General features: G+C 41.2%; 1 protein-coding gene across 1 annotated transcript; it reads right to left on the reverse strand.

Annotated features, from left to right (window-relative positions):
• Positions 1-46: 46 nt before the first annotated feature.
• On the reverse strand, positions 47-9984 carry nradd (neurotrophin receptor associated death domain). Its single transcript, XM_069142923.1, has 6 exons — positions 9571-9984; positions 5145-5277; positions 4624-4977; positions 3402-3627; positions 3148-3290; positions 47-1796 (listed from the first exon to the last, which is right to left on the reverse strand). The coding sequence occupies exons 1-6, from the start codon at positions 9607-9609 to the stop codon at positions 1483-1485; spliced, it is 1209 nt and encodes a 402-aa protein (XP_068999024.1). The 5' UTR covers positions 9610-9984; the 3' UTR covers positions 47-1482.
• Positions 9985-11354: the final 1370 nt, after the last annotated feature.

The raw sequence follows: 11354 nt of genomic DNA on the forward strand, positions 1-11354 counted from the left end.
GATTGTGCTCTAATTGCTGTGCAGAGTTCAGTTACAACAAAAATACTGACTGATCAAAGTTATTTATTAAATGAATAGAACTTAAAAAAAAATAAAAGATGAGTTCACAGTGTAACTAGAACACCACATGTCTATGGTCCCCGTACATTTTATTTACTTTTAGACTTGAAATGGTGATGAAATAAATACAAAAGCAAGATGGCAAGATGGACACAAACATTGATGTTAACAGTGTCTTTGGATTTTTTTTTTTTGTCCAATGTGACAATCTGTATTATGAATGTAAGTAGAATAGATTAATTTCTATTCCTTTTCTTCAGTCATCAGTCAATAAATTCTCACTTTATGGCACGACTTATCAAAACAGATCAATATTTAATATATTTACAATGAAATGAGGATTATTAGGAAGAGCTAAGAAAGGTGTTTCAGAGATGGCTTCCTTTTCGTGTTTTCCGATTAGATGTAATACATCACTGCTGCATAAAACATCCTCAGTGTAAATAAGTACAGCTACTTAGTGGCTGCAGCAAAATAAGAGAAGAAGAAAAAAAAAAACACTACATGGTAATAATTTTTTTTTTTAAACAGTTGTTTTTTTTTTACATTATATGTTTTCTTATAAAAAAAAAAGAAATATGCATGAGCGGGATAGTTAAGGACCTTTTGTTGTATTTCTTGGAGTTTTCTTCGGGGTTTTTTAAGCGTGCACATGTGCACAGAAATGATCCCAAACAGAAAAAGTCACAGCATACTGAACAGCAGTGTTGCTGGAAGAAACCATGTCCTTTTGGCAAAGTATCAGCTGCATTAGCAAAGTGGTTGCTAAAGTTATGATTCATAAAAAGGCTCGCCAGACTAGCAGCATGATGATCTAAGCAGTCCGTATTTGTTTACAACAGCACGTGGAAGGAATATTTCTTTTCAATGGGGCGGGATATAGATCTGACTTCTGTCCAAATAACATGTTGTTTCGGAATAATAACCACACATTCTTTTGCTTCCTGCCACCAACTGAATATTTACATGAGCCAGGATTTGTGTGCATACAAACAACATTTTGAATGCACTTATTGTAGTACAACCTATACATGGAGGTCGCTCCACATCATTCCAGATGATTCCCTCAATGGTGGCTTTGGTGTCAGTGTGTGCACCGTACTGCATATTCAGTCGGTTAATTTCCTGTGGTAACGGGTGATTTGATCTGTAGGGATAACGGGCACATTGCAGGAGATTCTCTCATGCACTTAGATCCATGTAAAAATCAAATGGTGACATAAACTTTGGTAAAATAAAGTTTTAGAAAAATGTTTTTCTTGTTTAGGTTAAAAACTGAGTAATGTGTCACAAAGCAATACAAAAAAAACATCAGCAGCAGCTTCCAACAGTGACAGAGGTGTTGATATCAGAGTGCCTCTCTTGTCATGTCAAAGTTCTTCACTCTAGTCTGTGAGTGTTACACGTGCGGTTGATAAGCTGTCAGACCACAGAGACACCTTGCGTGGGGCAGTTAAGAGCTGTAACCACGTCGGGCCGCTCGATGCGGGCCAGCGCAGAACACAGCGGCCCCAGCGTGGAGCCTTCTTTCTGGGCCCAGTTAGAGAGGAGTGTGTGAGGTGGGGCTTCTCCCCGCCCAAACAGGTCCAGCTGCTCGGGCTCATAGCCAAGTGCTACGCCCAGGTGCCTCCACCCCTGTCCACTTCCCTCTTGCAGGAGGCGCTCCACCTCTTCCTGCCTGTGAGGGGGTAAGTTGATGTACAGACGATTGTCCAGTTTGCTGTCTCTTTTGGTACCTGTGAACACACAAACAATATGAGCTTATTATTTGTCTATATCTACCAAACCACTAACCATTACAGTATTTAAATGTGGTAAATTAGGAAAACTTCCTACTCATAATTCTTGTAGGAAACATTGGGAACTTTAAGGTGATGTGGGGTTGTCTAAAAGCAAACTTATGGAAACTTGTGCTTACATTTCATGCTCCTTTCCAAAACCTCTTGGTATGGTACACCAATGTTAGCCTGATATCAGTTTGCCTCTTAACTGTCTTTTGTTGGTCTGCTGTTACATTTGAGAATTGGCAGCAGGAAAGCACATGCAGATTTAATATCACCTTTTTTAAATCAGGTTTTTTTTTTCCCAGAATTTGCAGATTTTTTTTTAATGCAGGCATGTCATAATTATTCAGCCCTTATCTAATACAGTTTTTTTTTTTTTTATCTCCTACTTTGTATGCAAGGCTACTAAATTGTTGCAAAATGCAATTTAGCTTTTGGGAACTCAATAACACCACTAAACTTGCTTCAGCTATGATACAGGTATTAATCCTGCCTGTGGTATGAGTAGCAAACATGGCAAATATATAGGAGTGGTCTCATGAGATAACAAAGGAAATTATTTCACAAAATCAATAAAGCAAATGGTTTACAAAAGAATTTTCAAGGCACATCAAGCTCCAGTACACATTTGACAGCATCACGCATACTTCTAAAACTACTAACACTCCTGGTACAGCAGTGAACCTTAATGGGCGTGAAAGAAAGCTCAACATTTCTCCAAGATAAAAAACAAGTTTGAAAGCAGCAGCTGAGACACTGACATGTGATTGGTAGTTCAATAGGCTGGATTTACCAGACCATGAAGGCCTCAAGAAGAATTTTATGCCATCAGTGTGTAAACTGAAGCTTGGTAACCACTGGTCTTCTCCAGCAAGACAAACGGTCTCAAATATATACAGCATGTACAAGTCAGTCAAAGATTGCTTTGACCTACAAATCATAAAGGTCAAGGGATATTATTATTAAATATTGACTTTCCGCGTTGATGACGTTTTTATATATATTTAGTACTATTAGTGAGCTCAACAAAATGGTCTCAAAAATGACTGAAATATAAATGATTAAACGTTTCCTACAAATAGTTACAAACAAGTCATGAGGTTGCATAAGATTAGTGTAAGTTAAGAAGTTACGAAGAAGCTCCAGTGTCTGTTATATATAATTTTCTGTGTCTTTTCTTAAGTAATCTTAACAGCTAGTAATGGAGAGAATAAGTGCAATTCAGCAAATTGAGTTATAAAGGGCTAGTCTTTTTAGTAACTTTAAACCTTTTGAGGGCACAGAAACCTTATTATTACCACACCTTTGCTGGGCTGGTTGTCTTGCAGGCTGTAGGAGTCCAGAAACACGCCGCTGTCACTTTGAAGCTTTTCTCCTTCTGGAGATGTCCCCAACTCAGCAGCACGGGCCTTAGAGAGAGCCTTCTTTTGTTTACATGATCTCCAGCTGAGAAGAACAGAGGACAACAATGTCAGTTTGAGATATTTTTTCCCCCTCATAATTTACTTATTATTATATACATTTAAGGACTACGACCCATCCTTGGTGAAAACTTACCATTTATAAGCCACATAAAGAAGCAGGCCCAGCACCACAGCAGCCAGAACAGACACATAGGCCAGGATGTTGTTGCTGCCACCCTCCTCTTGTGGAGTAAACTTGGGCGTTCCAGGGGCCGGACTCGTCTGCCCTTCCTTCGTGACAGTCTCTAATCCTGGCAAGCGAGGAGCATCACGAGACCCGTCAGTTTCAGTAGGACGAGAAAGGAGGTGCAGCTTCTTATCTATTGAGATGAAGAAAACGAGACGTGTCAGGGAGAGTATCATTGCATCTGCACATATGCACATCAGAACACATTTGGACACCATAAATTAGGGCCAGATGTAATGATAGCCTCAGTCATCCCGGTCCCCTGGGGTTTTCAAACCTTTCATTGCCCCTGTTTCAGCCTCACTCCCCCTTCTGCGGTCTTCCTATTTTGGGATCAAACACTACAAGGTACTGTGCTGACCTGCTTGGGGTCAAAGGATCATGACATAGGGACCCATAGTGTGCACAGATGACCTCACTCCTGGAGAGTGAGTGTAGCCATTTGGGAGCAAGCGGACTACTTGTCAGGGTCAGCAGCGTCCCTTGGCCTTCAGGTTCTTGGGGGCAGTTAACCTAAAGACCTGTCAAGCTCATATAAATTAAACTACAGCACTTGATTGGGCTCTTTTTTCTCTCCTGTGGTTTCCTTGCTTAGAGTGTTACAGAGCACTGAGGTGTGGTGTGAATGCAGGTGTTGACCACATGTCCTCAGATTCTCACAGACCCTCCCTTTAGCTTATCTTTTATCTACTGTTGCTGCCTTCCCCTGTATCAGATATATATATATATATATATATATATATATAAATATATATATATATATATATATATATATAATTAAAAAAAAAAATATAGAGATACATTTTTAACAAGTAAGATCTTTAAATCAGTGGGCACTATAGTTTTATTTTATTTGATATTTGTTGGGAACTATTCCATTGTGGGAATTTACAGCAGCAGGATGATGACTATAGGATTGATTCAACATTAACTGGTTACAACAGTGTATAGTGGTCTATAGCACAAAGACAAAAATATATATATATCAGTCTTTAGCTAGAAAGAAAATACTTCAATCTGTTTATTATTGTTTTGTTGGTTGTCTTTTCACAGATTTAGACAAATAAAAAAATGTCACCAAACTTATCGTCTTGGTAATGTAACGTGTCTCTTCGCTACTATAACTTACCCATGCAGAGTGTGTCCGAGTTGGGCATACAGGGACGGATCTCCACCTCTTTGTTAGAGCACTGAGTGCAGTTCTGGCAGGGCTTGGTGCTCATGTGCTCCTCAGAGAAGGTTCCCGGGCCGCAGATCTCGCACAGTATGTCTCCCTGAATCCCACACTCCCGGACGGCCCCCTCACTGTGGCTGCATTTGGAGCAGGGTGCACACAGGCCATGGGAGCTCAAAAAGAAGAAGCCGTTGTCACATTCACATTGCGTGTTGCGATTGCCTAAGCAAGAGGCCACTGTAGGGACACCTGCTGGGCACTTGGCGCATGGAAGGCAAGGGCCAAGGCCTTCAGATGAGGAAAATGTTCCTATGAAACAGATTACAAAAAAAAGTCAGTGTCAGTCTGGATAAACTGTGTTTTAGTGTGAATTACGAGATGCATTTCCATGTAAAATCTTCCAGCCTCTTGATAGTGATAAGACGAGAAAAACATACTGTACACTGGAGTAGTAACATTAGATTATAAGTGCTTACCCAGTAGGCATGGTGCACATTTGGTATCCTCTTTCCCACACTCTACCTTTACGCCGAAGCCAGCGGGACACAAACTGCAACACAGCCCTGATTCAGTGAACTGGCCATTGGCACAGGCATTTCCAAGAGTAACCTACAGTAAACAGATGACATAGTTAGACAAAATACCACCACAGAGCTTTTCAGGAAAGAACTAAACAAATACTGCCTTGTGCTTCAAGCCTTTTTGGATCAACCCAATTTATTTTGACACTAGTTACCAAAGACGTTACCAAAGTTACTAAAAAAAAATACAACATTTTCTTTGTCCAGGGAATTTTCCGCCTTAACTTGTGGGAAGGAAATCACACACATCCCACCCCCGATCAATTAAAGAAGCAGGGAAGTGGGTGAGCTGAAAATGGCCTTATCTTTCTATTTGCCTCAGTTTTCACCCTTAAAGTGCCCCAAGCCCTTATCTGCAAGTGGGTAATGGAGAGCGCAGCTTGAGTTATGACATGAGGAATAGATCAGACATTCCTAACAGCTTGTGCAGCAGGGTTGGTGCCTCACAGGAGTGGCTGGTTTTAATCAGATGGCTTTAGATCAGTGGAAAGAATAAAACATAAAGGGGTGAAGGAAAACGAGCAGAGGAGGAAGGAAGAAGTAAAAAAAATAAATAAAATAACATGCCTTTCCACTCTTTCCAAAATCAACGTGAATGACAATGTGCACTGAATACAGTGTATGAAGGAGGGTATATAAAGGAGACGGTGCCGGCCCCAGGCGAGGGTGTCAGTTAACCATAGCTGCCCAGCATGAGCGTGTCTGTTGGGTTGTTTGGTGGGGGATGGGAGGGGAAGGAGGTGTGTGTGTGTGGGAGGGGGGGGGGGGGCAGTCTTTGAAGTCACCAACCCCTGCAGGTGTGTCTACAAAGGTCAGTATTTTACTAACACCCCTTCTCCAGGCTCTGTGCAACGGCATCTTAAACATGCACGCATTTAAGTGAGATTGGCCCGCTCCGCCTGAGGGCTGACAAGAGCCAACAGATGTCTAACAACTAACCTCCTGCAAAGGGGAAAAGTAACGGCTAAACAGCCCGGTGATGTGTCTCTTTGTCTCGGAAGTCTGCCAAGAAACACAGGGAACATGTGTGAACCTGTAGAGCCTCCAACTAAAGCCCAGAACCACGCACGCACGCACGCACGCACGCACGCACGCACGCACGCACGCACGCACGCACGCACGCACGCACGCACGCACGCACGCACGCACGCACGCACGCACGCACGCACGCACGCACGCACGCACGCACGCACGCACGCACGCACGCACGCACGCACGCACGCACTATGTCGTGCACCCAGTTGCAATACACCAAAATGTTCCATGCGGATACTACAGGAGAAACCGTTTTGAAATGGAGCTCGCCTCACTCCAAAAACAACAGCCAGTTTGACTGGACCACTTACAGAGGGGAGCCTGATGGTATCTGAACGCAAGCCACAGACCCAGATCAGAGGTATTAGGGTACTGGGGTTGTAGGATCCAGCAGGCAGGAATCAGTAGGATATTTGCAGTTGGCAGACTGTAGCCAAGTGTGGATCACAATAACTTGAAGCACAAAGGCACGCTGGTAACTCAGGTTGGTCCTCTCCATGTGGCAGCTGAAGCTCTTCTCCTAACACTTTAAACCTTTCAACCCTTAATCTATACTTTGATAAATATTTGGCGAAAGTGGTTCTGTTTTATTTCGACCTCCAGCTTGGATTGCTGTCATTTTACAGTGCCTGGTGTGAGTCTGGGCTGGTGTAGCTCTGTGAGCTCGGCTGGAGGGCCAACTTGACCAAGAGCAGGAACTGCCAAAAGCTTGGCACATCACCCACCGGTGCCCAGTGTACAATGAAAGATTATAGTCCATGTCCCACTGGAGACGAGTGGGAACAGTGATCTACTCATTGGAGGAATGACTAAGTAGCTACTGTGTATATATAGTTGAAATAGTAGTGTACCATTTGTATGAAAAAAAGATTTCAGAATGCAGGTAATATTGATTACACTTGATGTTGTAATAAATAGATGAAGTTTACGCTGTTCAATTCATCAAAACAAATTAATAAAATGAGACAATAAACAAATCAGCATATAAAAAAAACCTGTGGAAGCTTCATTACACGGATCATGTATGGTATTAAAATGGACAAATCACAGAAGACATTACTGTTTGTACGTGTGTCTGTAAAAAGTGTCATAAAATACGAGAAGGAGAGGACAGCTGCTGCCTATAAACATTTTTTCATTTTTGTAACATCAGAGCACAAAATCAAACTATTAGATTGTTAGTTTTACTTTAGTGGGACATAGCTCAACAGGCTCAACCGTTTCAAGCTTTATTTCATTAGTATCAGCTACTGACGATCATTATGAAACCTTTACCATTCTACAATACTTGCTCGTGTTGCTACAACATCATATGTTACATTTTTAAGCAGAGTTTAATTTGCCGACATGAGTCGTATTCAGTCTTATCTGCTGTATCGGGGGCATAAGGTCTGAAGGGAAGGGAGCTGCTGTTGCTTTTTATATTAAAAGGTAAGAAGCTGCAATCTAAAGGGATTCCCCAGTGAGAACAGACAGACCACCAAGGAGCACTGCTTTCAATGGGGCTCTCAACTCCCCGGCTGCTGGAGTCACTCAGTCATCGCAGCTCACGCACACGCACACGCACACTTCATTTTATCCTTCTCCGAGCCTGAAACATTTTCTGTGCCCTTCTGAAGTGAGACCACTTTTGAAGCGTCTAGGCAAGAGTTTCCATAGTTAATCTAATCTGCGTGAAAATAAACACAGAAAAGGATGCTCTCCCCCTAGGAAGACGGTGACCCATGAGCTTTCACAATCTGAAGGTGACAGCAACAGACAGAGGTCTTTCAGCAGAGACAGTCTGGGCTAAGGGAAACTAAACTGCGCATCCCTTCTGCACTGATTACTGTCATTGGTGTACATTGGGCAACATAAGGGACAAATTAAAGAATGTGGATTTCTCTTTTCCAGGAAAAATGTTCACCCATAACCACGATCCTAAATCAAATGAGACAGCACACGGAGATACCTCAACTATTAATCTGCTGATTTTCAAGTCTCACGAGAGGGCTGTGAAGTGATTAAGATTTCTAAATGAGCCTGCATCTGCCTACTCAATGGAAAATCAAATGACTGTGGTCACAAACTAAACTATTCTCCCCTCTACACACACATGCACACACATAAACACCACAAACTGGGAGAAAATTATAATAATTGCTTTGCTCCGGATATCCAGACCCCAGCAGTACTGCTAGTTAGGCCACATTTTCACCAGGAATTGCTGTAAGCAACAAATGTGGCAACATCAATAATAAACTTCATGCAGCATGAGCTTCAGAGACGGAGTTAGAAAATCATTAGGAGTGTGCTTCCACACTTAACATCCAGAGTAATGAGAGAATCATTTGACAGGACAAATGATCATTTTTCAGATGAGCAACAACATCTCTGACTTCAAATATAAATTCTGTTGATATTTAACCCTTTTAATTAGAAAGAGATATTCATTTTTTTAAGAGCTACTTTGATGTAACAAAAGTGCTCTGACTCTGAAGAGCATGTCTAGACAGGACTACAAGCCCCATGGGCTTTTTGAAGTAGATGAGTGTCAAATTATTGTCTGTGACTGTGGAGAAAGAGGTTTTCTTTTCACCCTGATTTCAGCTTAATAATATGCTATCAAACACCACTGAAACTATAATATATCCATTAAATACATCAATTTGAACTGTATGGGTGCATAATCTTGGTCATTTGTAATGTGTGCTCCTGTGCTTTTTCATGTCTAATTTGACTCATTCCAGGCACTGCACAGTGGTGATGGGCTGAAAGTATCATGTGTGGAAAAATGAAAACTGACGTCCCAGTTTGAGCTGTGGCTGTACATGAAACAAAGAATCACATTTCCTGGGTAAACTGTGACTATAGATGCCTTAAACAGCCTGCATTTTTAGGCCACAGTCCTGGCTGTGCTTCTGAAGAACAAGATCCATGGGGGGAAAAAAAGGAAGTAGTTTTATTTCACTTTTGTTATGTCATTAGAGACTTTATAAGAAGGACAGGATGAGTTTAAATCAGATGTGTCCTCTCATGTTTTCCATTTGCCATCTACTGAATCACAACAAACCCTATTCACTAGCAGGAGCCGTGTGATACAGCCTGAATGAAGAATGGCTCTGTAGTGTAAAACAGATTTCCTTTGGGAACAATGCTGTAAAATTGAATTGGGGCGGCTGAAGTTTACAAAGGCTCCCATTATGACGAGAAGCGTATCAAATAAGACAGTCAGCATAAAGACTTTTGAGGTAGCATATGAAAATATAGTGGGATTCAAGTAATGCAGTAATTAAATGTTGCTTACTTTTAACAGCAGAAGCGCACATACGAAAAACGGTCTCATGTCTTCAGTCTCCAAAGTCCTCCTCGACTTCGAGTGGACACGCTGGTGAATCTCAACTTGTTTTGGAGTCTGCAGCCTTGAACAATGGCATTAAAAAAAAAAAGAAGCCCCAAACCTCCAGCAAACACTCCAACTTCTTCTCATAAAACGTGCTGATTCCGCAGACAGGAGAATTCGGTCATAGTCCAGTGATCAGAGGTTTTTACGCATGAGAGGGCGACTTTAAAATAATCCGTAGATTCTCCCGGTAACACCGCACTAGACGCATTTGTCTTTTTTTGGCGAGTTCTTTGGTGAAACGATGTTTAGTTCAAACAAAGTTGTTGTTTTTTTTGTTTCAGCTCGCGAGATACAGGGGCTCCCACCTCTCCCGCAGCTTTGCAACAGATGAGTCAGGAAACTCTCCTGCAGGCACTCTTGGGCCTTTTCTCCTCCCATCTACTTAGCTTTCAGTGCGGCTTCGTGATTGGCTGCATCCCTGCGACGCAGTGGTTGGAACTCTAAAATAATGGAAGACAGAGAACTGGGATTGAGTCTGTGTATGTGTATGTAGTTACCAAGTTAAATGACTGATATTTTCTCTACACTACATGCTAGTGACAGCCAGTATACATCACTGCACTACATACTTCACTGCATACACGATAATGAAAATATAACTGTCACTATGTGGAGACCCAAAGTGTTGAGTGATGAATAAATAAAGCATTTTTAAATTTACAATCATACTAAAAAAGAGCCTATAAAGACAAATATTGTTGGTGGAAAATAACTGTTAGAAGGCCGCATTAAATACTGTACTCAAGTACAAATTTTAGGAGCATGAATTGTACAAATATTTGACACTATTTGGTACTTGTTCGAAACTGCACATGAAAATATTGCAAATTTTCTTGATTTCCTTAACTTTATTTGGCAGCTATAATTGCCAAATGCTCAATAAACTAAGACTTTACATGCAAAACATATGATAGGCTCATGAAATATGCTGCATGTCTTTGTTTATCCAACAGTATAACCCTGTTAATAGTTCCACCTCAGCTGAGCGGCAAATTCACATGTATAATAAGGACCTGGAATAATTCCGTTGTTATTTTTCTAATTTACAAGAAATCCCTCAAACAAAATGTGCTTTTCAAATTATTGGTTGCACTCCCAGCTATATGACTGGAAGCTCCCTCAACATTTATCACAGTGAAAAGTGAGTTTCTGAGTTCTGGGAAGATCTTTATTAAATGGAGGTTTGCGGCATTATTTTACAGCCTTGCAGGGATACTTACTTAGAGCTGTGATCGGTCGTTATCAGAAAAAAAAGCGAGCCTGTGAATCAAACAAGATGCTTTTAAGAAGAAGTACATGTTTGATCTTAGCAATTCAAAAGATTAGAAAACCAACACAGGGTAAATGACACACCTTGTAAATTCTAGTGAGTGCATCGCAGGGGGGCTTGGAGAAAACAAATGGAGAGATCCCTCAGACACAATACTACTTGCACTTCAAAGCCTGCAGAGGGATAAGCGGAGACAGAAGGAGGAACATCCTCATGTTCCTCCTTTGATAAGTGTCAGGCCACATTTAAAACACACAGGGATTCCTTTTCTCTCACTTTTACCAACACACTGCAAAAACCTCTATCTTACCAAGTAGTTTTTGTACATATTGCACTTATTATCTTTGGATTTCTTTTGGATTTTAAGTATTAATTTGAACCTTTATTTTAATGGGTTCTCCATCACACTTCGGTC

Source organism: Embiotoca jacksoni, unplaced genomic scaffold (assembly GCF_022577435.1).
Source record: "Embiotoca jacksoni isolate LCO1_2020_lvr unplaced genomic scaffold, fEmbJac1.0.p SCAF_11, whole genome shotgun sequence".
In the NCBI taxonomy this organism is placed as follows: domain Eukaryota; kingdom Metazoa; phylum Chordata; class Actinopteri; family Embiotocidae; genus Embiotoca; species Embiotoca jacksoni.